General features: G+C 47.2%; 10 protein-coding genes across 10 annotated transcripts; 4 read left to right on the forward strand and 6 right to left on the reverse strand.

Moving 5' to 3' along the window:
* Positions 1 to 103: 103 nt before the first annotated feature.
* On the reverse strand, positions 104 to 3,492 carry FOMMEDRAFT_141437 (MFS general substrate transporter). Its single transcript, XM_007267737.1, has 10 exons — positions 3,106 to 3,492; positions 2,706 to 3,043; positions 2,593 to 2,648; positions 2,465 to 2,526; positions 2,306 to 2,403; positions 1,726 to 2,243; positions 1,598 to 1,657; positions 1,473 to 1,536; positions 865 to 1,408; positions 104 to 742 (listed from the first exon to the last, which is right to left on the reverse strand). The coding sequence occupies exons 1-10, from the start codon at positions 3,471 to 3,473 to the stop codon at positions 475 to 477; spliced, it is 2,376 nt and encodes a 791-aa protein (XP_007267799.1). The 5' UTR covers positions 3,474 to 3,492; the 3' UTR covers positions 104 to 474.
* Positions 3,493 to 3,964: 472 nt separating this feature from the next.
* FOMMEDRAFT_168852 (WD40 repeat-like protein) lies at positions 3,965 to 5,742 on the forward strand (the record flags this gene model as incomplete). Its single annotated transcript, XM_007267738.1, has 7 exons — positions 3,965 to 4,178; positions 4,240 to 4,376; positions 4,449 to 4,550; positions 4,611 to 4,724; positions 4,788 to 4,908; positions 4,974 to 5,241; positions 5,301 to 5,742. Exons 1-7 carry the CDS (start codon positions 4,085 to 4,087, stop codon positions 5,740 to 5,742), a joined length of 1,278 nt encoding a protein of 425 aa, XP_007267800.1. The 5' UTR covers positions 3,965 to 4,084.
* A 30-nt stretch (positions 5,743 to 5,772) lies between these two features.
* FOMMEDRAFT_147370 (uncharacterized protein) lies at positions 5,773 to 6,772 on the reverse strand. The gene is made up of 3 exons (XM_007267739.1): positions 6,575 to 6,772; positions 6,319 to 6,498; positions 5,773 to 6,259 (listed from the first exon to the last, which is right to left on the reverse strand). The coding sequence occupies exons 1-3, from the start codon at positions 6,699 to 6,701 to the stop codon at positions 5,820 to 5,822; spliced, it is 747 nt and encodes a 248-aa protein (XP_007267801.1). The 5' UTR covers positions 6,702 to 6,772; the 3' UTR covers positions 5,773 to 5,819.
* An 860-nt stretch (positions 6,773 to 7,632) lies between these two features.
* On the reverse strand, positions 7,633 to 11,049 carry FOMMEDRAFT_124804 (RabGAP/TBC). The gene is made up of 11 exons (XM_007267740.1): positions 10,930 to 11,049; positions 10,691 to 10,861; positions 10,503 to 10,629; positions 10,338 to 10,448; positions 9,136 to 10,285; positions 8,766 to 9,085; positions 8,557 to 8,660; positions 8,399 to 8,498; positions 8,309 to 8,345; positions 8,098 to 8,257; positions 7,633 to 8,028 (listed from the first exon to the last, which is right to left on the reverse strand). Exons 1-11 carry the CDS (start codon positions 10,972 to 10,974, stop codon positions 7,687 to 7,689), a joined length of 2,667 nt encoding a protein of 888 aa, XP_007267802.1. The 5' UTR covers positions 10,975 to 11,049; the 3' UTR covers positions 7,633 to 7,686.
* A 159-nt stretch (positions 11,050 to 11,208) lies between these two features.
* On the reverse strand, positions 11,209 to 14,890 carry FOMMEDRAFT_109720 (WD40 repeat-like protein; the record flags this gene model as incomplete). The annotated part of the gene is made up of 15 exons (XM_007267741.1): positions 11,209 to 11,572; positions 11,643 to 11,853; positions 11,909 to 12,051; positions 12,108 to 12,211; positions 12,269 to 12,456; positions 12,511 to 12,702; positions 12,763 to 12,996; positions 13,062 to 13,309; positions 13,369 to 13,555; positions 13,606 to 13,784; positions 13,838 to 14,046; positions 14,101 to 14,230; positions 14,285 to 14,405; positions 14,462 to 14,562; positions 14,623 to 14,890. The coding sequence occupies 15 exons, from the start codon at positions 14,888 to 14,890 to the stop codon at positions 11,250 to 11,252; spliced, it is 2,838 nt and encodes a 945-aa protein (XP_007267803.1). The 3' UTR covers positions 11,209 to 11,249.
* A 134-nt stretch (positions 14,891 to 15,024) lies between these two features.
* Positions 15,025 to 16,139, forward strand: FOMMEDRAFT_124808 (uncharacterized protein). The gene is made up of 4 exons (XM_007267742.1): positions 15,025 to 15,169; positions 15,232 to 15,329; positions 15,386 to 15,603; positions 15,656 to 16,139. Exons 1-4 carry the CDS (start codon positions 15,064 to 15,066, stop codon positions 16,080 to 16,082), a joined length of 849 nt encoding a protein of 282 aa, XP_007267804.1. The 5' UTR covers positions 15,025 to 15,063; the 3' UTR covers positions 16,083 to 16,139.
* Positions 16,140 to 16,532: 393 nt separating this feature from the next.
* FOMMEDRAFT_141443 (ARF/SAR) lies at positions 16,533 to 17,794 on the reverse strand. The gene is made up of 8 exons (XM_007267743.1): positions 17,681 to 17,794; positions 17,563 to 17,621; positions 17,446 to 17,506; positions 17,327 to 17,392; positions 16,997 to 17,229; positions 16,857 to 16,935; positions 16,775 to 16,797; positions 16,533 to 16,714 (listed from the first exon to the last, which is right to left on the reverse strand). Exons 1-8 carry the CDS (start codon positions 17,721 to 17,723, stop codon positions 16,709 to 16,711), a joined length of 570 nt encoding a protein of 189 aa, XP_007267805.1. The 5' UTR covers positions 17,724 to 17,794; the 3' UTR covers positions 16,533 to 16,708.
* Positions 17,795 to 19,373: 1,579 nt separating this feature from the next.
* FOMMEDRAFT_124817 (WD40 repeat-like protein) lies at positions 19,374 to 23,455 on the forward strand. Its single transcript, XM_007267744.1, has 4 exons — positions 19,374 to 19,460; positions 19,510 to 21,050; positions 21,115 to 21,985; positions 22,028 to 23,455. Exons 1-4 carry the CDS (start codon positions 19,424 to 19,426, stop codon positions 23,443 to 23,445), a joined length of 3,867 nt encoding a protein of 1,288 aa, XP_007267806.1. The 5' UTR covers positions 19,374 to 19,423; the 3' UTR covers positions 23,446 to 23,455.
* A 614-nt stretch (positions 23,456 to 24,069) lies between these two features.
* On the reverse strand, positions 24,070 to 25,348 carry FOMMEDRAFT_88081 (putative isomerase YbhE; the record flags this gene model as incomplete). Its single annotated transcript, XM_007267745.1, has 5 exons — positions 24,070 to 24,560; positions 24,610 to 24,727; positions 24,779 to 24,928; positions 24,988 to 25,138; positions 25,191 to 25,348. 5 exons carry the CDS (start codon positions 25,346 to 25,348, stop codon positions 24,070 to 24,072), a joined length of 1,068 nt encoding a protein of 355 aa, XP_007267807.1.
* An 808-nt stretch (positions 25,349 to 26,156) lies between these two features.
* On the forward strand, positions 26,157 to 27,735 carry FOMMEDRAFT_87012 (glycosyltransferase family 50 protein; the record flags this gene model as incomplete). Its single annotated transcript, XM_007267746.1, has 4 exons — positions 26,157 to 26,330; positions 26,450 to 27,015; positions 27,082 to 27,388; positions 27,442 to 27,735. The coding sequence occupies 4 exons, from the start codon at positions 26,157 to 26,159 to the stop codon at positions 27,733 to 27,735; spliced, it is 1,341 nt and encodes a 446-aa protein (XP_007267808.1).
* Positions 27,736 to 27,805: the final 70 nt, after the last annotated feature.

A 27,805-nucleotide genomic window follows, 5' to 3' on the forward strand; every position in this document is an offset into this window, starting at 1 on the left:
TGTTGTCACTTGTATCACATCATCTGTGCTTAAGTTATAGTTTGTTGTTCAGTAATTTAATTAAAAGTCATGAGTGTCAATTGTTGCATTATCTTTCATAATTGTTCCATTGATGTCTATCTTGTATACCCAGCAGAGTAGATATTGTACAATATGAAAATGGTATTACACATTTGACACAGCATACGTTTCCTGCGTTATACATGTCTCATGGCTACTGAACAGGCAACAGCAACGATAGCTGGAGCTAAGTACACAACACGGTCTTAGATGATAGCAAGCAATTTCCGAAACCAAGGCCAGCACTAACTTAATAAAGGATCTCACATACTGCGACTAGCAAGATGGACCAACAAAGCAGAAGGGCAACGTGTATCGTATCGCACTATTGGATATTTTCCGAATGCTTCAGGGTGAGGCTTTCATCTGCTATCACTGACACGAGAGTAACAGCACCAACTCCTGGTTGTACCCTCATTTCGTGGCTTTCCCAGCTTGTTGAGCGTCATCGCCAAGGTTCACAAGTGTATCCTCCCGCTCAATGCCTACTCCCGCGGCTAGAACAACCTCCAAATCCATATCTCCACTGTTACCTCTAGACTCGCGAGGTAACCTCACAAAACAAATAAACACCAAACCGATGCTTACGCAAAGCGTAGAGACCCAGAATATCGCACTCGGGAAAAAGGCGACAGTGTGCATGTAAGTTAGGCCGAAGAGTGCGGGGCCGAATATTTGTTGACTGTGGTTTTCATGAGAAGTACGGGTAGTTAGAAATGGATGAAGACCAAGGGTGTAGAGGCAGGGAGGTTGACACGACTTGCAAATGGGGAGGCGAGAGCTACTGAATGGAGACGAACGTACCCCATAGCCTGAACAACACTTAATGCACCGAACAACCTCCCAGTCTCTGCTTCTCCTCTCTCTCCACCATTCTTGCCCCTCCCTCCTCTTTGCATCCCTCTCCCTCTCCCCCCGCTCCTAGAACCCTCCTCAACATTACCTCTCCTCGCATACAACTCAAGCGCAAGCGCCTGTACAGCAGGGTTAAATCCCCCACCCCACGCAGCCAAACATCCAAGCGCGCTGAACGACATGGCACTTGGTGCGAGCGGGATGATAGAAAAGCAGATACATTCGAGGAGGAGGGAGAACCGTGCAAGGTGGAGATCGAAGGTTGGGGTGTGTGGGGAAGGGGAGGGGTGAGTATGTTCGGTTGTATTTGCAGAGGGTGGAGATAGCGGTAGTGGTGATGAGGACCGAATATAGGTTGGAGAAGAAGGCGGAGAGGGGGATGAGACTACTGTTGAAGAGGATGGATCGGAAGAGTGGGAGTTGATGAGGGGCTCTGAGGGTTCGACGGGGAGTTGGATAGCTTGTTTAGGTCGGTTGAAGAACTTGATAATTACTAGGTAACAAACTATGCGTAAGCATCTGGTAGGTAGAAACGAGGATGCGAAACGCAGACGTACATGGAAGAATTATTGTCAGGTAGAATGCACGAGACGCGCCAACGAGACTAAGCCAATAGCCCAGCTATATGCGCAGAAGATGAGCAATCGGTAAGAATGTTTCTATGCGATAAATTATAACATACCTCTTCTGAGCTCCACCCAAACGTCGCAGCCGCATATTGAAATTTGTACTGATATGATGCCTACATCCATCATTCCTTCAGTTATGCCCACAAATAAACATCGTAGATGAGTTGCGGGGTATACATACCATGACCAGGGCAGAACATCCAAAGCCCAGAGCGATAAAAGTCAAACTCCAGTCCCTCCTTCTCTTCCCCAAGAACGCACCAGGCGTACTCGGTACCTTCTCAGGCGCAAAAACACTCAGAGGGCTCAAGAACTTGAACACCCTCTTCATGCGCCGCATTAACCTAATCCACTTGACTCGTCCTCCACATTGTTCCTGATCTTCTATCTCTTCTGCCTGCCTCTCCTCGAACCTCCTCCTCTCAACCCTCATCCGATTCACTCTTTGCGCCCGTTCAGGTAAACTTTCAGGTACGATTACCCATGTATACATCGCAAACAGTGCATGCACGGCTGTACTGAGGTAGAATACTGACAGAGGGGTATGTGTTACGTGGATGAGGATAGAGCCGATAGTGGGCCCGAAGGCCATACCGACGAAAAGAAGGCCAGCTCCGAGAGAAAAAATATGAGTTCTATTACCGGGCGAGGTGCAGTCAGCAAGGTAAGCATGGAGGGCGGCTACCATGCTTGTGATACCTGTGATAGGGAGTTAATAGGAATGTTCATAGGCGGGAAGAAGAATTCAGGCGCGGACATACCTCCTAGAATACCTTCAATAATAGGTCCCAATAAGAGGAACCAATAGCCTCCAGGCAACTGTCTCGAGCAGAAGTATACCAAGATGAAGATGAAATCGCTGGTTCAAGATTACAATTGGTATTTTGTAGGTCTCACTAGAGGTAATATGTTGCACATACTTGAAGAGTAGTCCGATAACCGATATACCGACAACGCGTAAACGTCCATACCTGTCAGACAGCTGGCCCGACAGATATAGCATTTTAGGATTTTTCCGTCAGAAAATAGTAGAGTATATGCGTCTTACAGATCCCCAAAACGCTGTAGTAAGACAGCTCAGAATACCCATTGTGGTTGTCATCACTTTGTACGAAGTACAGTAAGCTCGATTACATCATAACATGCGGTTAACACGCTCACCAGCAATTATTTTTGCTGCCGCAGCTTGGACTACGGGATCGGATGCGCATCTGTTCGTATCCTTAGATTCTTTCAGCATTCCTATACTCTCGCCGCTCATGGTAAATACTGAGGGTCCCAGATACGGAGACATCCATGCGTCGATAAGACTATCCTTGTCCTCAGTGAAGGCGACTGGAGCCGTATCATTGTTCTGATAAAGCTCCAAGCCATATCCTAATGTTCCAGTTGTGTACTCTGGCCTGTGCTCCAAGCATGCAAGATAGGTGTATACCTCGACGCGTGGAGCAATGGCTGCGGACATCGCAATAGATGACAAGGGTGTCACACATAATAACCTATATATAAACCGTCATTAATTAACAGGCATGACACAGTAATGAGCCAAGCATATACTTACCAAAGTGGCGACGGTCGTCTGTACCAAGGGCGTTTCTTGAGTGCATCCCAGTCTTCGCCCTCGATATCATCTTCGTCATTTTCTGAGGGTGTTTCACCAAATTCCTCTTGTTCGGAATCAACTGGTATGGTCTCAGCGACTATAGTAGCATCCGTATCCGCTCTGCGCTTGTCATGACGATGCGAATGAGGGTGCACAAATTCATGCAATAATTCGACAGTCTCTTCAGTTACAGAGCCTTCAGGAAGGAGGAGAGCTTCCGGGTCTTGCGGGAGATAAGGAACCGTGTGGGTGGAGGCATGACGCGAATTGCGCGGGCGTGAGCCAGGTCGAGAGTGCTCACGCGACTGAGGTCTTGACAACGACATCACTCGTGTCAGAGAGATTAGAGGAGGGACAGGAAGGGGGAGTGAAGGGGAAAGAGCTGAAGAGAGATAGGCAGGCAACTAGAAGCAACTACGGGGCAATAAATTTAGGATGAGGGCATGCGTATGACGCGGGGGTATACACGGCTTGGTCATCGAAACGCGTCTCCAGATGCCGATTCTTAGAAGGGACTTTCGCGCGATCGCTCCCAATTTACATTTCCGTCATTAATCAAATCAAAGCGTTTCATAATTGTTTTCGATCCTTTGGGGAATATATCGAATACGAGCGAGATAAAAGTTAATGCAGCCGTGCAGTTCTGGGAGATAGGGAGTTGAGTGGAAGAGCAAGTTCGAATCGGTCGTCTGGAAGATCGGATGACGGAAGAAGAAAGACGGTCTGGGCGTGTGAAATCATTTATCTGATAAGATAATTCCATCAATTTTATCGTCGATCTTTCCCTTTTACTAGTACATCTCCCTTTCTCTCCTCAACAGGCTCAACTAGTCCTTGCTCGGAAAACCTGTCTCCAACATCCACCTCGGATGAACTATTCTAGTCGTTGATTGCATCGAGGAAAGGGGCGAAAAAAGATAGGAGACAGGAAAGTCTTATGGAAGCTATACTTTCTTCAACTTTAGTTCTGCCATCGCAAGCGACAACATGTGCGTTTAGCGTTGACGGTCTTCGCCTTGGAGTAGGATCCGGTGTGTACTCTCTCGACGAAAAATGCAGGCCAAATTCTGAAAGGAAAGTTTGGCCCAACAGATGACGGGAGCGTACGGCTATACCAACCGCCTGAGCAAAAAGTGCAAAAAGCAATTCGTGGACTCGGCACGTCCGTTTCGAATGTTCTCTTCCATACTGAGGACGGCAAAGAAATATGGGTTGCAGCGGGAAAGAACGTATGCTTATTTTTCTAACCCTAGAATCTCGTTGGGCTTACACTGATACACTCACTCCATTATCCTTCGTAGGTATACCGTTTCGACCTTACCCCACCAAAAATGATCCTCGCGCTCTCCGACGCGAATTTTACAAAGGAAATAGGACAGGATGACGAGGATGTCGTCAATCAAGTAAGCTCCTCTTCCTGTGTGGAAAGTCATTCCACATGGAGCACGCTGATCTGACTCTAGCTAGCCCTAAGCGCGAACCGAGCTTACTTTGCATGTACGACTGATGCTGGTAGTGTCTATGTCCTGGATTTAGGCTCTGATGAAGTCTCAAAGATGAAGACAAGTCATGATTCCGTAAGTCTGCCCACTGATATTCTCATTTCCGTAACAATGGGCTTATTGTTATGTGGATCGTAGATTGCATGGACGGCATCGTTCATCCCGGATAGGCCAAGTGAACTCGTCACAGGAGGGTACGACTGTGTGCTCTTCCTACACGACTTCAAACTCCGTACACTCCTTTCTCGTCTCGAAATCAGTACGTTCCCCCACTCTTATTTCTAACTAAAACACAATTAAATTAATATATGATTTTACGAATAGCTCCTACACCCTCACTAGCACCCGGAATCTCCTCCCTCCCACCATTCATCACCGCACTCGCGCTCTCGGCGCAAGGGGTAGCAGCCATCGGTACAGCTGACGGACGAATTTGGGTTGGTCTTGGCGGTATGAAGTCTCTATTCACGACAACCGGTTCAGGTTCAGGTTCAGGAAAGAAAGGAAAACGAAATAAGTCTAAGAAATGGGGAGGGCTAAACGAAGAGGACGGGTTCTTTGTTAAACTCGGGGAGAGCTTGGTTGCTGGGTTGTATGTAAATTGCATTTCACTTTCTGTTCACGTTACTGATTGATTTTCATGTTTTGTAGATTATTCGTTGCCCCAGACACCTTACTGTCATGCACTGTACACGGGAAACTCGAACTACACCAGCTAACTCGGAACACTCCGCCATCTTCAACCTCCACGTCTACCTCCCGACGACAGCCACAAGACATCACTCCAGTTGGCGGACTACGCTCATTCTGGAGTGGTCAGTCGTCATTGACGAAAGTCGACGCCCTCTCGCTCTCCGTACCTATGAAGTCTGGAGCTGGGGGACAGAAGGAAGGAGATCGCGATGCGATTATTGCTGTTGCGGGGCTACATACAGATAAGAAACGTGGAGCTGTAGAGTTGTGGAATGTGCGCATTTCGGAGAGTGCCGTAGGTGTCTCTAGGGAAAGCGAAGGTGATGCTTGTGGAGGGACAAGCGTGTATGAAAACGAGGGTGATGACAACACAGAGCAGGAAAAGGAATTAAAGCAGTGATATTTTAGACAATGAAGTATATTTTTAGTGCGAATATATGGATAAAACAAAGTAAAATATGTGGTCAGCACGCCCTATCACGACCTACGATCTCTCATCCCCCTATCACTTCCAGTATCCCTTGCAAATTCAGATCCGACCTCTCTTTCACCTTCAAGTTTCTGAGTCTGTTCTGCTTCCTCTAATTCTCTTATCCTCTCAAGGTACTTCTCCCGTTTTGCTTTTAAGCGTCGCAAGTACTCTGTGTCGTCCACTTTCGTAATCCCGATGAGTCTGAGTAAGCGTTCTCCCATTCCAGGTTGTGAGTCGGAGTCAGTTGGGGTATTTCCTGATTCCGCAGTCGTTGAATCAGAGACATTAACACCGTCGGCATTTAAAGTGGTGATAGAAGACGAACGTGACGTTCGTGAAGAGACGTATCGTATTCGTCGGACGTCAAGCTCGTTCACGATGAGTTGTAGAGTAGAGCATGCGAGTGAAGCAGTAACCATCCCAGGAATGATGCCTTTCGGACCTTCTGTAAAGACAATAAAAAGTCAGGAATATATAGGTAAATAAATAACGAACAAGACTAACTCATCCAGGCATTCAACCCTCCTCCGAGCAACGCACCCGTAAGCGCCGAGTCTTCTAAATGATACGTTCGCATCATAGACCATGTCAGAGGCCTTTCGTTTTCGTCTCCGCGCCCAGACTTATCACTTGTTTTACTTCGAGCATTCGAGAGGACAGGCGAGATGGCATGTTCCCGTAAAGCTATACCAAATGTAACGAGAATTTCATTAATTAGTTAAAACCGTTGGATGAATATAGCCTTCAATGGCGGACTTACTGAAGAACGCAAACGCAACGATCCCACTATTCAACGCAGCAGCGGCAGACAGCAGAGGCGTGTTATGTCGATAGAACTTGGCTGCATCCGTACGTCCGTTCAACCTGCTTCCACTAGACTCCGTCATGCTTCGCTCATTTGCATTTCCTCCAGAACTCGATGAGGCAGCGTTCGCTTCTAGAGCGCGTATGGCTCTCGAACGTCCAATGGTAGATTCATACGCCGCTGTGAGGATTGCACCTGCTAATGCTATTTAATTTCGTAATTTCGAGGGAAAAGTAAATTAGAGACAGTTAGAAGGAAGTATGCAAAGTGAAGACGGACTTGCATGAAGCTAAAGTATATTTTGCGATTTTCTCTGCCGTCGAGTTTCGATTCTTGGACGGCACTTGTTGAGAGGGAGGAGTTGTTGACTCCATTTGGGCCCTGAGATTTCCAGGAAATACAGTGACAGATGAGCCGAGAAGTATATGAGAGGACCTTGCAATGATGCTCTGGCTGGAGTCTGGAAGGAAGCACAAGCTCGAATTTCTGAGACGAATGCACGTGACCCCGACACGCTCGTCGTACGGCAGAGTTCCAATTTTGCTCTAGACGTTGTCACATTCATGGAAGGTGCTACTACACCAGGTAGCTGAGAGGGCACTAGTGTTTTCTGCTAATGATGGAGTAGTAGCCAGAGTGTGCTGGGCAAGATTTTTAGGAGTCTAGTTAGAAAATCTTGTAATGTACATAGCATCACCAAAACGTGCAGAGTCTGACAAGGCAATATATTTACATGTAGACTTAATAAGTGAATATAAGGATCCACAATATGTAAAAAATATATGTCTTAGCAGTAAATTCCAATACATTTTCGTGTTCGATTTGGTGATGTACTACCAGCAGCCCCGGTGTTTCTTTTTAGGGACCCATGCCGGGAAATACCATACCATACCTGGCAACACAGGGTCACCATTGATGTCTCCTAGCTCGATCTCGAGGAAAGCTCATGTCTTGTATATAGTATATAATACTGCCTAGTTCTAATGTTCTTGTTACAATCTAAGGACAACCGCAAGGCCCATCGTGTATACAACGTTTACAAGTACAGTATATGTCATTCTACCTAATCAACGTCCATTCTCTAACAGTTCACGCAAATTCTCTCCTATCGACGGTAACGAAATAGTCGTATTCCGCGCAGTCGTCCTCCCCACTTCGGTCGAGTCCGAACTACCATCATCCGACTTCTGTCTGCCATTTACAGTCGCCTCAGACCCAGTTTGTTTTCGACGTCTGTTTCGAATAGCGTTCACATCAGTTGTGACAGTGAAGTCGTTCTCCGCTTTCCGTCGATCTATATCAGCTACGAGCTGCGTGAAGGAGATGAAGAGCACTTCGGCTTGTGCGAGCGTCGTGTCTAGCTCGATCGTCATGCTCAGTTCGTTGCAGTATTTGAGAATCTCGTCGAACTGTGAAAAGAAATATTAAGGAAGAAATATTAATAAATTGCGCAGACATAATTGGAAAAGAAGGCTAACCTCAATTAAATACCGGAGAATCACGTCTCTATGTGACTCAAGGATGGCCAGGGCGACGAACAAGACAAAATTCGCGCTGTAGTAATCCGTCCAAAGGACTTCCCATAATTTAAGAACGTCATCGAATGGGAACTCTCGTTTGAATGCAATCAATACCCAGCTTAAATGCATAATTAAAATACATAGTATACGCAAGCACCGAATGACTTACCGGAAGCAGAAGAAAAGATTTAGTCCGTCGGTTTTTTCTACAGTATTGTAAGCATAGAACAATCAAGTATTTGAAGATTGTCCCACGTACCAAGGTGTCGGTACAGCTCTGGATCCATCACGCTAATAAGTTGCTGTAACGTTAGAAGCTGCTTTTTCATTCCACTTTGATCACGTAGGAAATTTTGTTTCTGAGTAACCACACACATCAGCCAAGGTCAACAAAACGAGGGAAAACTCAGCACATACCATCCGATTCATAACCTCCACGAAACACCAAAATATCATCTCCTCATCTCCACCCATCACAACATAAATCGGTGCACACAAATCAGACATGCCCTGTACGTAGCCTTCATACCCTTCAAGTCAGCACACCACCAAACAAACAAATAACCCAAAAACAACGCAAACTCGTCACGAGCGAGATTTCATCAATTAAATTATTTGGGACGTACCAAGCTGTTTTTCATAGAAGTTGTACGTCAAGAGAATCTCTGCAAGTCGTTCGATGTGGTCGTTGCTTGGCGCTTGAGCACCATGATCGAATGGGGATGGTGAGAAGCTTGTGTATCGACGATGTACTCTTGATGCATTATTTTCTTGACCTGGCGAGGATGAAGGTGAAGAATTGGGTGAATGAGTGATGAAAAGAGGTTGTGTCCGGTCTGTTCGTCGGCAATCGACGTCGATTCTATGCCTCTCCTCGATGACATCTTGTCTGTTAAACACCTCGTCTACTCCACACCATTCGTCTTTGAGTTCGTGGTATCGTGTCCTGCAATAGTGTCGGATCAGTACATTCAGTATATCGTTAAAGAAACTCACTGCTTCTCTTCCCATTGTTCAGCTCTTTGCTTGTCATCAGCGTCCCATTCCAAAACACCTAGAATGAAAGGCCAGATACGTTTCCGTAGGTTTCCACGGGGAGAAATGCCTCTCCTAAAGACTTCTTTCCGCATCTCCTCTTCGCGAACACGCGGTCGTCCGTCAGCTTGGAACCAACCCAACCACGTCTCCTCATCAATGGGATGGCGTGGATCACGAGTGCTCCGCGGCTTGGGCAAGTTCGCAGAGGTGTGAAGTAGCTCAAACACACCAAGTTCACCATCCTCATCCAAGCGAGAATCTGAAGGAGTTGATGCTCCTGTCCCTACAGGAATCGCACGAACCTCACGTTGTCGCGCTCGTTCCCCTTCTTCTGCCACGATTCGAGCCCAACGAGCGAGATAAACGCGCGCAGAATCGAACTCGCCTACGCCACCTTTTTCCACCCATGATCCCCATTGCGTCTCGCCTGAAGCATTTACAATCGACTTGACAGGATCAGGAAGATGCGGAACGATGGGCTGAGCGAGTGGGTGAGAAAGAATCTGCTGCGCTGCGTGGCGGGTTGCTCTTGTTAGCTGAGCGAAACTATGTAGAAGTGCAGTTCGTGCTTGTGAACCTGAATTAGGGGGACTCGGAGGATGCAGAGATCGATGTAAGACTGATGACCTCTCAGAGTACGGGTTTGAGCCATTTCCATTGCTCGAAGATGAAGTTGATCCACTGGCAGAAGATAATGGCCGTGGGCGCCTATGTGCGGGAACTGGCGAGTATGAGTTGGCATAGGAGGACCGGGCAAGGATGTCATCCACCGCGTCATCGTCGAAGAGTTGCATCGTATGAGTTTCGATATCAGCCTTACTCGGATCGACAAGGAAGAGTGTAGACTGGAGGTTAGACCGGAGAAGATGCGCATATTGTCTGAGTCGAGCCAGTAGGTCTTCACCACCCCATGTCGTCAAACCCGGAGCTCGAGCACCAGAATCAATCACCCGCGGCGGGTATGAGCTCGTTGTGGTACTGGATCCAGAGCCTGCTTGATTGATCGGAGGAGAAATGGGAGATGTGCTGAATGATCGCGATTCCTCGTCATGGAAGTATAGAGTAGGTAGTGTCGAGCCGCTTGTCAAGTTCACCGCAATAGATCCATCTATAAACAGCGGTGAATACGTGAAACATAGTGCGAGAAGTTTGATACGCACGCCAGGATGTGAGAGTCGGAGGGTGAACAATGAGAGAATAGACCGATGTTAGGGGTACCGAGAACGCGTAGGTCTCAGGACGTCGAACCGGAAGATCGATGAGAACTACGTCTGGAGATGTGTTCAACACCACTTAGTTCAGTTTTATTCACACTAGCGACGAACCTTCGTCTTCATCGTCTAACCCAGTCCTCTCCTCAATTTTGACGAACTTGTCCCATTCGTCCTTGCCCTTCTCATTCAATAACGACTCCGGAATCCAAGCAAGGAGATATTTCGGATTCACAGCCTCCTGTAACAACAAGCATCTCGTATCTGATAGCCTACGATGATAAATCTGCTGCTGAACTCACGCGTTTGACGAGGGTGACAAAGCCCGGTATGTTGTCCTTCGCATATGCAGTTGGATGGACATACACTTTCGACTTGCTATACAACAATCGATATTTCTCATTCTCATCCTCCGAAACGTCACTAACGCCAAGCGAGACTTCTTCCCGCTTAATTTCAACCATCGATTCGTCCTATGTCAACGAGCATTAATTTCCCCAACATCTTCATTCTGAATAATACAAGGACGGGGGCCACATACCGAGACAGTAGAGAACGACAATTTGCTTGATTGTGGGCTTTTCATAACAGTGATGGGAAATTACCCGCGTTATATATCCGCTCGGGCTGCGGAGTGATGCAAGGCGTGGTCTCCGGGGAGCGTGCGTGTACTAAGGGACAGCGGCGCAGTTGTAACCCAAGTCTTACAGTTGATCTCATTCAATGCGATCACGCGTCATGGCATTACCGCTTTCGGACGATACACCACAACAGCCTTTACTTCTCAAGCACAAATAAACGAATCGAGACTCGGACTCAGACAGCAAGATATATGTTATAGACAAGCTATTTAAGCCACGGCTATAATACATCCCGTACAAAACTCAACGTGCCCAGGCTCGCCGTGATCATCTCCAGTACACGCCTGCTTTCATGCGTCTGTGCCTCTCGCAACTGCTCCAGCGCATTACACAATTCAGGATTCGCGACAAAGACTTCTCCATGCAAGCGGAGAAGCGCGCCTATGACTGCCTGTACAGCTTCAAAGTCGCGATGGGATCGTAGGCGTTGTCGTAGTGCGCCGACCAGTGTACTCAACCCTTCAAGCGAGGATCCTAAGGCACGTAGTTCGAGGTCTAGTCCGGCTGGTGTCAGTGTTTTTAGATATACGAAGAAGTCCTCGTCTATGCGGTAATTTAATTGAACAAGGAAATCAGAAAAACTTGGAAACGCATATAAGCTGGAATGACCTACAATCTCCTTCTGGATCCTCGGAAACCAGCTTTCGATAGAATTTGCTATCGGCCCGAGATGCACCAGCCTCTAGCTTTTTGCTATTCTTTTGTTGCTCTTGCGCGTTATCCTTCTGTGTCACTGCGAAGCGATGTTCTACACCAGGCAATGTAGGCAGGAAGAATGGCGCCTTTTCAGGAGGCTTGGGTGGTTCTTTTGGTTTATTCCGTTGCTGCGACGAAATATTAAGAAAAGAATACTATGGATAGCGTAAAAGTGTCACATACCTGGATAACTTCCAAGTTGAGCAATGTCTGCCATCGAGAACGAGGTAGCAAGGTAAGTGTGATAAGGTCGCCGCCGAGTTGCGATGGTGTTGAATAAACATCTTTCGGCTCTTCCACGGTCAACGATTGCAGTGCATCCAGAGCTAATTCACAGAGCATTAGCATGCTAACCAAGCGACATCCTGCAATTGTGACTCACCTTCATCTTCTGCCGTGCCTTGTAATGAAGGCAAAGCAATCTCAGCGCCATCTACTTCAACCACGCCATGTAGCGACACATCCGTGAATTGCGCTCTATTCGCCCTGCAAATGCTAACATTAGTAACATCCTTGAGATACCATGTTTTAGAGCAGGCATACCAGAGATATACGCCGACACTGTCTACATGGGCAGTAGCAAGGAAGTCGCCTGTAGGTGAGAACGACACGCTCGTTGCGAGACTAGCAGTTCGGAAAGCGTCTATAAGACGACCAGATGGTATATCAAAAGTACGGATGACAGAATCGAGAGAAGTCGTAATCATCCATCTCGAATCAGGAGAGAATGTCTATTTCAATGAGTAAGCAAAATAAAATGTGGGAAAGAACGTGTTGAAACTTACTACGTCTAGTATGTTCCCTGTAAAGCCAGTGAATTCACGAACGATCCGTCGGGTCTCGATATCGACAAGACGAACGACCAGATCATCACAAATGACCGCCAGTAGTCCACTATCTCGTTGTAACAGAATTGACGAGCAAGTACTCGATAACACAAGTGTATGCAGCAGCGCTTCGGTATGAAAATCAAAGAACTGAAACATCAACTCGTTAGCACATTGCAAGTGACCGCCGACATTATTTAAGATTCTTACATTGACCGTCCCGTCGGACGTACTCGCAATTACTAGTTTGTTAAGCGCGTCAGAAGCCAGGCCATTGACTAATCGCTGGGTCGCTGAATCTTTCAAGCGAGAAGCGACTTCTGGAGGACGAAGACCTAGCTTATAACCTTTTCGCCGAATACCAGATTGCATATTGTACATGAGAATTGCACCGGTCGACGTGCCAGCAATTCCAAAGTTACCACACGCAGAAACGCAAACCGCCTGAAGAAACAGCCAACCAAAATTCAGTTATATACGATACGAATCTACAATAGAAACACACTCACGCAAACAGCACCTGCAGAAACCTTCTTCTTTCCCTTCGTCGCAATCGCATCGTTAAGATTGAAGACCCACTTTCCGAGTTTCTTATCCCGAACAGTCCAAGTACGAGCTACGGATTCTTGCTTATGTGCAGTTAGCACGTCGTCCCAGTCCTTTGACCGTGTGGTTGAGTAAGCTAGTTGAGTGATAGGAGGAAACTTCATGTTTGCGACAGGTATCGAGAGTGCAGTCGCCTTTTTGGATAACGAGCCTTTGTTTATGAATTTTGAGCGGTTTTCAAAGACGGACGGAAGACTATAGAGTATATACCTTGAGATAGTTCAAAGCTCCGAGAATCTCGTACGACGGACGTGCATCGCAGACTTCGGTCCCTAGATGCAGTTAAAAGCTGTTTTCCGTCATCTCCATAGAACCGTATTAAATGCGGTGGTTCGTGGTGTCCCGAACGAAATTTCAAGAGTCGCGGGGGAGCGGAAGGCGATTCAAAGAACCATTGCTGGGGGTATTATCAGACTTGTCTCGTATCGACGAAATTGAATCCCTCACCTTTACACTGTTGTCCTCGCCGGAACTCACCAAGACCGGCTGACCTGGGACCCATTCGATCGCCGTCACGGCGCGATCATGCGCTCCACGGATAACATGGAGTAATCGCCCTCCGTTATTGAGATCCCACAGAGCAATGTGTCCCTTCGACGACGCACTTGCGAGCACCGCCTGACCATCTTGACAGAAGTGTCAGTATAAGTGTAACTTTCAACGAGAAAATAATATTTACCGCTCCTGAATGACAGGCTTCGAATAGGACTATCATCCATGTAGATTCGCATGAGTCGTTCATCTGCTCTGATATCGTATAATGAGACCTCTCCTGACGAAAATCCAATAGCAACAACATCGATGGCAGGCGACTGAACGAGAGCAGTTACAGCGCTGGGATCGGTACTGTCGCGTAAACGGTTTCCTTCAAATTTATGAATGCATGTCCTAGAGGACCACGAACATTTAGACATGAAATAAGGCACGAATCGTTTTGCTTACTGTGTCTTTATATTCCATAATTGCATATCACCCTCTTTACTCGCGACGAGGACCTTGTTTAGATAGGTCGCAGGATGAAGGATAATTGTTGCAGTGAATCCATTCTCGAATTGGATTGAACTTGCCAGTTCTTCGAAACGTTCGTCAACAACATGTATCGGGAATCAGGTCACAAATGACCTACCCATATTTGTACAGTCCCAAATAAGCAAGGTTGAGCCATCCTCCGAGAGGGATAGCATTTGGTCACCGAAGGGATAGATGGAAGAGAGGTTCGATTCTAGCGGGTTTGTCAATCGCCCGACCTTTGGAAAGAGTTAGTAAAAAACATAATGAAGAAAATTAAGGGTTTTGCAAATACCTCCTTTCCTCTTAAATATTTAATGATATGTGGTCCCGTTGAAGCCCAGACAGCATCACCATTCATAGCAAGACATGCAATCGGCAGCTCACAATCCGGTCCTAAACATATTTAATTTCAGTACTGCAGAGTCTTACGCTGAACAGCCAACGTCTGCTTACCGATAAAGAGCAGCGTCATCTTTCCACCCTCCCACATAGCCCATGACCGACCCAAGCACGTCACAATATTTATCCTCGGGCCTTCAGTTGCGCCTTTAAACGAACGTGCTTGTAGCACGAACGGAATATGGTTCGTGACTAGACCAAGTGCCCGGAAGGGAGCAAAGAGACGATACTTCTGAGTTTTTGCATCTTTAGCTGTTATTTCATCTGTACGTGTTCGTTTTCGAGGTCGAACGTCGCTTTCGAGCAGCGTATTTGTGACCATTGACGTCGGTGTTACCAGCCAACTGAGCCAAGGCTCGTATGGTTCAAGAAATTTTGGAGATCGGCGTTGTGATCGACATCCGAAATCCAAGCAAGTCGTATCGCGACTCGCGAACTGCACGACGTCGCCTTCTCGTTCACCACTTTCACATTCAGTCAACCTGTTAGTAGAAAATGCCAGATCAACGGACTCCGGCATTATCTTTAGTGGCACTGCCAGAGTTTTCACCAGCAATTTTGCTTGCTGGGTCCCTGGTTATTGCTCTGCTTGTAATTGCCTGTGAGTCGTGATTTCCAAACCAAACGGAACAGCAGTGGACAAACAATTAATATCTATCTTAGTTGCTGTATCCATAACTCGATCGAGGTCATCGAAAAGGGGGAACCTCATACTGCTAGCGGGAAATGAAGACGCCGGCAAGAGTGCTGTTTTATCAACGGTAAGATCATAAAGGATTTCCTGTTCCCCTCGTATATATCGCTCAACTTGACACAGATAGTTTACGAACGCACACTTCCGTCACATACGTCGTTCCAAGTCAATAGCTCGCTCATACCAGAATCGTTCTTATCAAAGAAGCAATTGCAAATAGTTGATATCCCTGGACATCCTCGTCTGCGAGAATCTTTCAAGACGTATGTTCCTGACGCTAAGGCAGTCGTGTTCGTCGTCGATGCAAGCGCCATCACAAGAAATGGGCGTGAAGTGGCTGAGTACGTTACCTTAGTTGCTTGTTGGGTATCTATGAACTTATACGTTTTACAGACATCTGCACCACGTCCTCCACGCAATCATCTCTCTCCCACCAAGTCACTCGCTTCCCTCTCTCCTCATCCTCGCACACAAAACCGACTTACTCACCTCAAGTTCAACACAAGACCGCTCTTCACTCGCTATCTCCCGAGTCCGTACCGTCCTCGAACGCGAACTCGAGAAACGCCGTTCGGTCGCAGCAGGCGGCGTCGGCGTCGAAGATCTCGGTGCAGAAGGCGAAGGTACTGAGATGGGTGGACTGGAGTGTGGTGGAAGTGGAGTATTCCGTTTTGCTGAATGGGAAGGAGGTGAAGTTGGGTTTGCCGCATCGTATGTGAAGGTTGGTGAACATGTAAACCAAGAGAAGGCGGGTGAGAAAGGTGGTGATGCATCTGTTGGATTGGATGCACTTAGAAATTGGCTTGAAGATCTTCCATGATACCACACCTGATTCAATTCGTATTTTGTACTGTAAATTCTAATGCTCTAATCATCTCTGGCAACTGTGGCAACTGAGTGTACCAAACTGAGGCGATCCAAATTCGGCAAAAGCCAAATAATAACAAATAACACGAAAAAATCAAGATTTAAGACTGCCACGCTGCTTTCTTCTTACTTTCTTAACGCAGCCTCAAGACAGTGCCAGCCCGTTGCTACACCCTCACATCTGGAGTCGGCGATTCGGTTATGCGAAGAGGGATATTAGGAAGTCTAAGAGCTCACTGCCCTCCCTGTGCTCGAGAGGGCGCAGGTACGATGGGGTATTGGGTGTCAGATCTTCCATACATGTCATTGTCATCGCCTTTCTCCCCAATCTTCTCGATCTTTGAAAGCTGTGTCTCTCACGAATATAGAACTAGCAAAGCATCTTATATCTTATAGGATCAACCGATAGTGGAAATGAATGAATAAAGCATGTATGAAAGGCGATGCAACAGAGCGGTGCTACAAGAAAAACTGGAGCCGCAGATGGACGAAATTGAAGAAAAATTAAGAGGTAAAACGATTATCCCTGGGTCGACTAACTCGACCGTCCTCTACTCATTCTAGAGCGCGTAATTAAGCCTACATCTGAGAAGAGATGATAGCGTTAAATCTAAATTGCATCATGAGTGAGAAAGGGGAACTTACGTATTGCGACAACCAGCGAATGCCTTGCGTTAATTTCAACGCGTCAGCTGCGTTTACTAAGAGAAATGAGGTGGCAACATACCCTCGCCATAGCCCTGCCTCTGAACAACGGAACACATGAAGAGTTCAATGGGGCGGATGTCGCTCAGCGGTACTTTGCCCTGTGATAACCACAGTTCAGGTCATACGACAAGTTTAACCAGAATTTACAAACAAACGTACCTTTCCGGTCGTCTGATACAAGCCAAGGTTGTGTCGTAGCTCATCCTCACTCACAGCACCAGGAGCGTCGATCTTGTTACCGAGCACAAGGAATGGAACCTTTGAGAGCTCCTCGATTGATAGAAGCGCGTCGAGCTCCGCCTTTGACTCTGAGAAACGTTCGTGGTCTGCGCTGTCAACCAGGAAAACGATACCGTCTACTTCTGGGAAATAATCACGCCAGAGTCGCCGTGCTGATTATATGAAGTCGTTTGCGACGAGTATTGTGTAGTGGACACGAAAGAAGGACACGTCAGTCCGTTGTCACGACGTAGATGAACCAACACGTACCTTGTACGTGACCTCCAAGGTCGTATGTCGTGAATTTGACGCTACCAATTGCAAGCTCCTCAGATGCTACAATAAGATGATTAGTTGGTGGACGGAATGAAAGTGAACGTAAGACGGACTAGGATGAAGCGTGGGTTGGAGGACCGCAAGTCGGTCATTCTTCAACATGTGAAGCAATGTCTATTCCTTATAATGAATATTCAATGTCATAACATTCGGACAAAACCTTTACGTACCGTTTTACCGGCATTGTCCAAACCAAGGAAGAGAATTTTGGCATTTTTGTTCAGCAGCCCTAGAAGTGACGCGTCAGAACACTCAATTTATCCATACATAGAGACGAAGGAAACACACCAAGCTGCGAAAGGACGTCAACGAACCAGTTCCAAATCCACATTGTGTATCAGGTCGCTGCACAACGCAGAGCAAGCTGGCTACTGGGGGAAAGGAATCAAGGAAATCGGGATGGAGGTATGACGAAAGACGCGTGAGAAACTACGACGTGGCCAAAGCGGAATGATTTTCTAAATTGAATTAGGATAGTATCAAGGACCTGCGTTTGTGCTCAACTTAGGGCTTATGTCCGGTTGACTAAAATTTCTCTTATAGGCACAGGATAAATCGCTACTCTACTGTATGAGCCAGCGATTGACAAGCACAACTCCAAGCACAGGATTAAGTGTTGTAATACGCTGAGTTTCTAAAAAGGAAATAAAGGCATCGAGGGAAAATGAAATGTTTACACGAGCGGGAAAACCCGAGCAACGCATCTCTACAAAATTCAAATCCGTGCATAGTATACCAGTACAGCCTCAACAATGTCCACGATATCTCTGCAGGATCAGGAACATCAGACCGCTCTGCTGTCTGATAATAAATTCAGGTTAGTGAGAAAGTACACTTAGATACATAATGAACGTCACGCTAATGAACCAATAGATATCTTCACTTAAGAGGTACTCACATCACAACCTTCGCACAACGCCTCTGCATTTCTATATATAGCTATAAACATCCAGTTTACGCGGTCTCGCCCATATTCCGAAGTCAAACTCGAGATCAAGCATGGGTCGGCATTCAGACATGAATCAAAGCTATTCAAGGATACGAAATCGATAAACTGGGACTGTGATATGTATACGACTATGACTGTGCTTCATTCTGTCATGCTGATCACATTGCTCAGATACTTGAAATCCGATACGAATGCAGTTCTCTTGATCCAGTCTTTAAAGGGCTTGGGATTTCGAAGAACAATCGACGAGTTTGACGTGGACTTCAACTCAATGGAGGCTAAGGAGGCAACAACCACACATATTGGTATAATTGTATGCTAAGCAGTACTTTGCTTAATATTGATTGTTCCTGTAGGGAAGAACTCGAACATGAAACTAGTTTTGGGGGAGCCGAAATCAGTAAGTCGTCTATAGCCCACAAGCCCATTTAAATCTCACTTTGTGCACTGCAGGGCCTTCATGTTGCACGCCTATTGGCCCCAGGGACTATAGGTGCACTTGGGATGAAGGTGACTATGCTTGGTAGACTCGAAAGTGTGTTCCAGGTATGTGATATCGTGCTAAAATTGGGTGCTATTGCATTCGAGGTGAGTACACATGCCATCATATGTCTAGACTTCACAGTGAGAACTTTGAGTAGGTAAACCCCTACGCAAAGGCTGCTACTTCAATTGTCACCGCTGTTTTCAAGGTGCAACTAATTTTCATAGCATGCTGAGCTTGTGGTGACACCCATCTTCAGAGATTTCAGGACATACCCTCTTTTCACGAGGAGCTCGTGGCGCTCATGGACGATGTGGTGGAGCTGCTACCTACAATGGAGCTCGCACTCGAGCGCATCACAGAGCGTGAAGTTCAAGATACTGTCCAACAGTTCTTTGACTTTGTCATACGCTTGGCGAAAAACTTGGAGAACTATGCATCTAAACCTCCCTTAAGTATGGTAGTTTTCCCTCCTCAGTAACGATATACTGACTTCTGCATAGGATTTATCCTTCAGAATTGGTACAAACCGAGGAAAGATGAGATTCAGCAGATCAAGGACCAGTTGGAGCGCCTCATACGCAGACTGAATATCGGTATGCAGAGTAACATACTTGGAGTAGCATCGGCAATTCGTGCGTACTCAGTATTGAAAGAGGCACTTTCACTCATTTAAATCCACAGAGGAGCATCAACTTTCTGAAGCAGAAGAAAATGCGCTGAAGCGCCTATGGCCTCCCGAAAATAGCGCGTTTGATCCATCACACGCCTGTCTTCCAGGAACGAGGAGTGCCGTACTACAAGACATCGAGAAATGGATACGTTCAGCAGCTCATTCCCAACAAATTTTCTGGATCCACGGAGTCGCGGGATGCGGGAAAAGCTCCGTCGCAGCGTCAGTGGCGAAGGTTCTGAAGGAGCAGCAGATTCTGTCCGGCTCGTTCTTCTGCAAGCGAGACATTCCTGAACGAAGAAGCTCCAGTCGACTGGTCAGTTCATTGGCGTACTTTCTGGCAAGGAGGGTACCAGCGTACAGGAACGCTCTTATTCGAATCCTGAAGGATGACCCTGTCATCCTTGACCAGCCTCTCTTGTCTCAATTCGACACGCTATTGGCAAAGCCTCTTTCAGATATATCTCAAAATATGGGCTCAGGACTGACATTCGTCGTCGTTGTCGATGCTCTGGATGAGTGTGAAAATGGTGATGCTGTAGCATCGTATCTTGTCAAAATGGTGAAAATTACCTCCTGGATCAGGCTCATTGTTACTAGCCGACCAAGTCCACGCATTATGGGAATTATGAAGCGAAACGAGGAGCTCGTTCAGCAGTGCGACTTGTTTGAGGCGACGACAAGCGAGGACATCCGTCACTTCATTTTAGCGCAATTCAGGCTAAATCCAGAGCTTCCCGAAGTCCGGCCAACTCAGGTCGACGCTCTAGTACTAAGAGCTTCAGGACATTTTATATGGATTGCTACCGTCCTTAAGCATGTCAGTATCGTGTTTCTTGGAAAGGACAAATTATTGCAGCAAATAATCGACTCAGATCCGTGCGCGTCCACTTCTGAAGGCAATCTCGACGCAGTGTACCTTCGGGTTCTTGAAGATACCTCGCAGGGTTCTACGGATCGAGAACATGTAATCAGAGTTGTCCTCGGCCTTATCCTCGTCATTTCGAGAAATCGGCCACTTCCTTCCGAAGCAATACACGCCTTTCTCCCGCCTGCCCTTGGTGCGGGACAAAAAGAGTTAGATACTTTCTTCGAGCATCTAGGTTCGGTGTTATACAAAGACTCGCAAACAGTCGCGATCCGTGCTTGCCATCCATCATTCCTGGATTTCGTTGGGAGTAAGAATAGGTCTGGCCGTTTCTGGATGGCGGCGGCGGAACTGGACGGCATCATGGCGAGGAGGTGCTTGGAAATTATGTTGAATGGACTCCGCTTCAACATTTGCAATTTGGAAACGTCATACCTCCCCAACAGCGAGGTAGTAGATCTCCCGAAGCGCGTGAATGAATACATCCCTCGACAGCTTCAATACAGCTGTTCATACTGGTTGAACCATATGGCCGAAGCACGCACTAGCGGAGAACCTCTGTGGCAATTGTTGCGTAATCTCTTCTGCCAGAGGACGTCGCTGTATTGGTTAGAAGCATTGAGTCTTATGGGTGCACTTAGAGAAGCGATATTCATACTGCGGAAGGCTCCTGTTGCTCTCAAGGTTCGGTGGATCTTCCCTCATCCTCATGATATTATGATATTGACCGAAACTAACAATTTAACAGCATCTAAACGCGGATGACCAACTCCAGAATACTGCTTCGGATCTGTATCGTTTTGTAAAGACATTCTACCAACCTATGGCCGTCAGTACACCGCACGTATACATTTCGGCCTTGTTATGGTTGCCGTCGGAGACTATCATCGGAAAGATGTTGTCCGCAGACTTTGATAGTCAGAACTGCGTGATAAGAGGAATTGAAAGACACTGGCCAAGTGGATCGAAAATAGTTCGGAGTTTCTCTGTTGTGTGCTCCGTTGCTTATTCCCCAGATGGAAGGCATGTCATCTCTGGGTCTGAGGATGGAAATATACTGGTCTGGGATGCTGAGACCTGTGCCCCCGTTGGTGCATACATGCGTGGTCACGGCGGCAAGGTCAATTGCTTGGTGTACTCGCCAGACGGTCGGTGTATTACGTCTGGGTCTAGCGACGGCACCGTCCGCATTTGGGACGCCCAAGGCGGAGAAGTTATTGGTGAACCCTTGCGCGGTCATGATAATAAGGTCAATTGTGTAGCGTACTCGCCAGACGGACGACATATTGTCTCTGGGTCTGACGACAAAACAGTCCGTATCTGGGATGCTCAGAGTGGTGACACTATTGGTGAACCCTTGCATGGTCACCGGGACTCCGTCAATTGCATAGCATATTCTCCAGATGGACATCATATTGCTTCTGGATCTTCCGACCAAACTATTCGCATCTGGTGCGCTCCGTCTGGTGACACCATAAATAGAATATTGCACGGCCATGTACACGCTGTCTCCTGTGTAGTGTACTCTCCAGATGGACAGCACATCGTCTCTGGGTCTGTAGACCAAACACTACGTATCTGGGACGTTCAATCCGGTGGCTCCGTCGGAGGTCCCTTGCGTGGTCATGAAGGACCAGTCAACTGTATAGCTTATTCTCCAGATGGACGACGCATTCTCTCCGGATCTGGTGACGAATCAATCCGCCTCTGGGATGCTCAGAGTGGTGACCCAGTTATTACGATTACGCTGGGACGCACGCACAGTGTAAGTTGCGTGGCGTACTCTCTGGACGGACAACATATTGTCTCATCCTTCGATAAAACAATTCGGATCTGGGAGGCTAAGAACGGTGAACCTATTGACGAGCCCATGTATAGTCATGAGCCCTCTGTCCACTGTGTAGCATACTCTCCGGACGGTCGGCACATCTTGTCCGGATCTGGTGACGGAACCATTAGCACCTGGGATGCGAAGAACGGCGATCTCTTTGGTAGGGCCGTGCGTGGTCATGGCAGTAAGGTCAATTGTGCAGCATACTCACTAGACGGACAGCGAATTGTCACTGGGTCTGATGATGAGACAATTCGCATCTGGGATGCTCAGAGTAGCGACTCCGTTGGTGATCCTCTACGTGGTCATCGGAGCTCCGTTAATTGCGTGGCATATTCTCCGGACGGACAACATATTGTTTCTGGGTCTGCAGACCAAACGATCCGCATCTGGGATGTTCATCGCGGGCGCTTCGTTGGTGGACCTCTACGCGGCCATGAAGGCTCGATCACTAGTGTAGCCTATTCTGCGGATGGATGGAGCATCATCTCTGGGTCGGCCGATCGAACAATCCGCATATGGGACGTTCATTCCGGCGATCCTATTGGAGAGCCCATCCGTGGCCACGAAGGCTCGGTCAACTGTGTAGTATATTCACCGGATGGACGACGTGTTGTCTCCGGGTCTGCCGACCGAACAATCCGCATCTGGGATGCCAGGAGCGGTGCACCCGTCGGTGAACCCCTATGTGGGCATTCTCTGTCCGTTAATTGTGTAGCGTATTCCCCAGACGGGCGATACATCGTCTCCGGGTCCAGCGACAATACTGTTCGTATATGGGAAGCCCAGAGTGGTGACCCCGTTGGTGACCCTCTGCCAGGCCCACCATGCCCGGTCAACTGTATAGCATATTCCCGGGATGGTCATTACTTTACCTCTGGATCTGACGACGGAACGATCTGCGTCTGGAACGTCCGGGACGTTTTGGAGTGTACTCCAACTGCCAATTTCCGTGAGCCCAGAGCCAATCGACGCGGATTCTCCAAGGACGGCGAGTTTATCGACTCCAATTCTGTGGATGAGAATATTTTCCAACTACTTCTACCAGTTCCACCATGTATCATGGACGATGGATGGATTCGCACGCCGGAGGGCGGGCTAGTGCTGTGGGTTCCCTACAGGTACTGGGAGAACATATGCGATAGGCGTCTACTGTGCATTCCACACAATGTCCCACAGCCTGTACGGATTAATTGGCAGAGATTGTGCCACGGGAATACATGGACTGATGTAATGAAGCGCAAATAAGCGAGACTGCAGGTTTTTCGTTACCGTTTTAATGTATACAGTGCATATTCTTGTGGGTATTGTAGTGTAGCCGGTCCTAAGAGAGCTTTACTATTGGCTGCCTGCAATAGGACATAAACGTTAATCATAGACGTTACCCTGGGTCAGATACATCTGTAAGCATATGTCGAAGCGTACTTGCCATGGAGGTAAAAAGTGCGTAAGAGGTAGAATTCTTGCCTATATATGCATACACCGATGAGGCCTTGGATACCTTCATGCTCGGAAAATCCCTAATACTAATGTCCCAATCTTTGGACATCGGTCCATATGAATAGCTTCGTAATAAATCCAGCATCATATTGTTAGCTTGCAGACTCACACTTACTACAGAATAACCACTCGACAACCGAAACGTGTGTAATGAGGGGAAGGATGAACGTTGTTTAATAGTATTAGGACGAATGCAATCTCTGATTAGAGAAAGGCAGCTGCAGCACCCTGTTCAATCATTTATTTCCTTAGACCACAAACACAGCACAATGTCCCATGTTCGAACGAGTATCAAAGATAAATATGCTGGGTATCGGTAATTAACTTATTTATGATCAATTGTCCACTATCAATCAAGTAAAGCCTCAAAACCTAATACTCCTGGATGCTCACGAACGATGTCCTAGTCGGTACCTCCTTATTCGTCGCGACGAGAGTAAGCTCGCCGCCGTCACCCGTGCGCTCATACACAACCACACCCGCATCACCCTGCTGACCACCCGCAATGAGGTACTTGTCATCTTCACCGAAGAACGCCATGCTGCGAATTATGCTAAGACCTGTGTACACGAATCCAGAGACTTCAAGCTCGCCCTTCGCACCACGACGGATAATTGTGATAGGATCGCCGCGAGGGTCTTGTGTACCCATGTTACGATTCGAGGTGAAGATGTAGGGTTCGCAGAACGTATCTGAGACGGCTGGTATGAGGATCTCGGCTGCTGCCATCTTCGCACCTTCGACTAGGTCGGTAGGGATGACGGAGATGTTCGCGATGTAGTCTGAGGTACCGTTTGGTTCACTGGGGAGTACTTGGGATACCAATGTGTTACTTGTTTCGTGCAATGTGTAGACGAAGCCGTCTAATTCATATAAGAAAGAGTAGACTTTGAAAATCCTGTATTCACTGACCTGCAAGTGCGATATGACGCGGCCCTGAGCCTTTTGGCTGAGGTATGGAACCTTGGATCTTCCACGTGCCGGGTGTATCAGGGGATTCCTGTACAAGGCGCCAGATCGTGTCCGCTCCCTGAAAGGAATTGAGTCGCACGATCATTCGTTCACAGACGGCAGAACATACCAAGTCAGGAACGAGGATTTCATCCTCATGCTCAACGGTCTCGTGTGGGTGCGACTGGTTTGCTGGGAAGGTGATAACAGGCGCCGACGAGTTATCGAAGTATAGTCCATCAGGTGATGTGGGAAAGACCCTTCCATTTCCCGTACTCCACTATTTTTTCTTGAGGTAAATATCACGAATATATACACGAAAACAGAGAATAAGATTACGTTCATGACCGAGACCTGTCCAGTTTTGAGTGGATGATTATGCGTCGGAGACAATCCCAGGGTGGGGACAGTGGATATGGCGTCACTCAAGAGCCCGTCCTCATGAACCACGAACGACTGCAGTGCAGCTTGGTCAATTTCATTAACAGCACTGTACCAGTACTTAGCTTAAGTCGTAAATCATGAAACAGAACGCATCTTACTAGAGAATACTGCTGTTTGCTGGGTGAAGTGAAAGCCAGGAAGCATTCCCGCCTGTTGGTGACTGACCAACTAGACTCAGAGTACTGCTGTCTGAATCAAAGGAGTATGTCGAGATGTACGCGCTGTAGCCGCCCGCAAGAATCGTAAACTTGACCATCGCCGTCGATTAGCCGAAACGTTTTATCCAAGCGAAAGTGGGAAATAACGAGAAGGAGCGTCAAGAAGGTATCAAGTTAAATATTTGAGAGACGTCCGAAGGCCAGAGAAGAGATGTTTGGGCGGTGAGCGGAGCACAGCTATTTTTAAAGGTTCGTCGAAACATTTGTCGAGACAGCCAAGAGTCCGTATGGAGAACTGGGGCCGAGCGATTCAATAGCCGACTCTGATGCGACGCTAGTCTGATTTCTGTAATTAATGGGCGGGTGCTTGAGAGGATGACTTTTGTAAAGTATCTGCCATCTTTCAAAGAACAGTGAATCTGAGCCGAGAAAGGTAGCGCAAACGCTCTATCACAGTATTTGAAAACCAAGTCAGAAAAAGATCCAGCACTAATGTACAACAAGAGGGCGAGCGCAGACAGGTAAGCGCACATGGCTCTACTGACCCGCCACCACAGGCACCGTAAACTCCGCTTACATCAAGCGAAAAGGATCGCCCTGATTTAAATCTACCCTCGACATACGCCCACCTACACTGGCGGAGTGCCAAGAGCAGTGAAGGCTGTGCTGAAGCATGATGAAAGGCGGTACAGAGAAAGGCCTTCAGTAAGCATTCTAGACATTCCTTTCATAACATGATGAGCAGTTGAGAAAGAAAGGACGAAGTGCTGATGGTTTCACCAAGTCAAAGAATTAACAATTTTGTGTACAAAAGTTACATAAGAAATCATGTTGCGACTCCACGTGACCGCGCAGGTTCCTTCGTGATCGACGCGAATTTGAAGTCTGGCCTCCTTACTTACGTCGATGGTATTCTCATCCTTGAAGAACACTTCGTTCAAGACAGTCGTTCTCTTTTCAATAGTACTGAGAATAGCTCTCATATTCTACAGCGAATGGCATGACAAACACTCGGTTGTAAAGTACACAGACGTCGACTACCGAGTCTTCACCGACGCAGCTCGGTTTCTCCTTCATCCGGTACCTGCTTCTGAGAACAGACGAGAAAATGTCGCCCAAGGGCGGCTTGGAGAGTACTTTGGTTTTGGGGAGTAAGTATTACTACCATAATGATTGAAAGCGTTGCAAGTACTAAAAAGACTATAAGCCCATACTACCGCGAAACCTACCGCTACACTCCTCTACTTGCCCTGATTATGACACCAAACATATTATTGCATCCGTCTTTCGGGAAATATCTTTTCTCCGCGTGCGACATTATAGTCGGTGTTCTTCTGTACAAGCTCCTTTTGTCGACTGTGTTACCTCGTACAATGCCAGAAGCAACGAACGAGCAACGTGAACGACACGCAACGTTATACGCGTCATTACACTTACTCAACCCTATGGTCTTCTCTATCTCAACTCGTGGCTCGTCAGAGTCCACTCTCGGAGCTCTTGTTATCATGACGTTATATCTCGCGATGATACCTAGAAAGACACAGAGGACTTGGGACGCAACCGCCGTTATGCTTGGAGCCGCGACACACTGGAAGATATACCCACTCATTTACGGAGTGAGCATCGTCGCCGTAATGGCGTCTGAATCTGCGAAGGATTCAAGCATCAATTCCTGGGTACAAGATCTCGTCAGCAAACGAAGCATTCGTTTTGCAATTACCAGCGCTGGAACATTTATGCTTTTGAATGGAATAATGTACCTCATGTACGTGCTGACTCCTTACTTGATACTCATTGTATTCTAATCGTTTTATATATAAAAACTTGATAGCTGGGGATATCCATTCCTCTACGAAACATACCTATACCATATCCATCGTCTCGACCACAAGCACAACTTCTCACCTTATTGGCTTCCCATATACCTTACACACCCTGCCTACGCGTACTTGCAACCTGGGCAGCCTGCATTGTGGCAGCGCTTCGCACGATCACCTTTTGCTTCATTTGTACCTCAAATGATTTTGAGCTTGGGTTCTGGTCTCGTATTCGGACGAGCGGGTTCGCAACACCTACCGTTTACATGGTTTGTGCAAACAGCAGCTTTTGTGACGTTCAATAAAGTATGCACATCGCAAGTGAGTCATCGCCTTGCAAATTGGATAAGAATTGCTGCTGAAGTTCTTTGTAGTACTTCCTCTGGTATCTGACCATCCTTCCACTCGTTCTTCCATCGCTTGCCATCGCTCGGGCCAAGGCAATTATGATGATCGCAGCTTGGGTAGGTGCACAAGCTCTTTGGCTTAAATTCGCGTACGACCTCGAGTTTCTGGGGAAGAACGTATACTATTACGTGTGGATCTGCAGCATATTATTTTTGATCGTTAATTGCTGGGAGCTATGCCAGATTATGGTCGCTTATCAGTGGAGAACTGCGGGTGAAGACAAGCCGACAACTAGTAACGAAAGCAAGAAGGACATTTAACGGTACGACATGGCAACTATCTATTTACCTTATACTTGTACAATGCTAATGCGTAATCTACAACAGGAGC

The sequence above is a fragment of the Fomitiporia mediterranea genome, assembly GCF_000271605.1.
Source record: "Fomitiporia mediterranea MF3/22 unplaced genomic scaffold FOMMEscaffold_7, whole genome shotgun sequence".
NCBI lineage: Eukaryota > Fungi > Basidiomycota > Agaricomycetes > Hymenochaetales > Hymenochaetaceae > Fomitiporia > Fomitiporia mediterranea.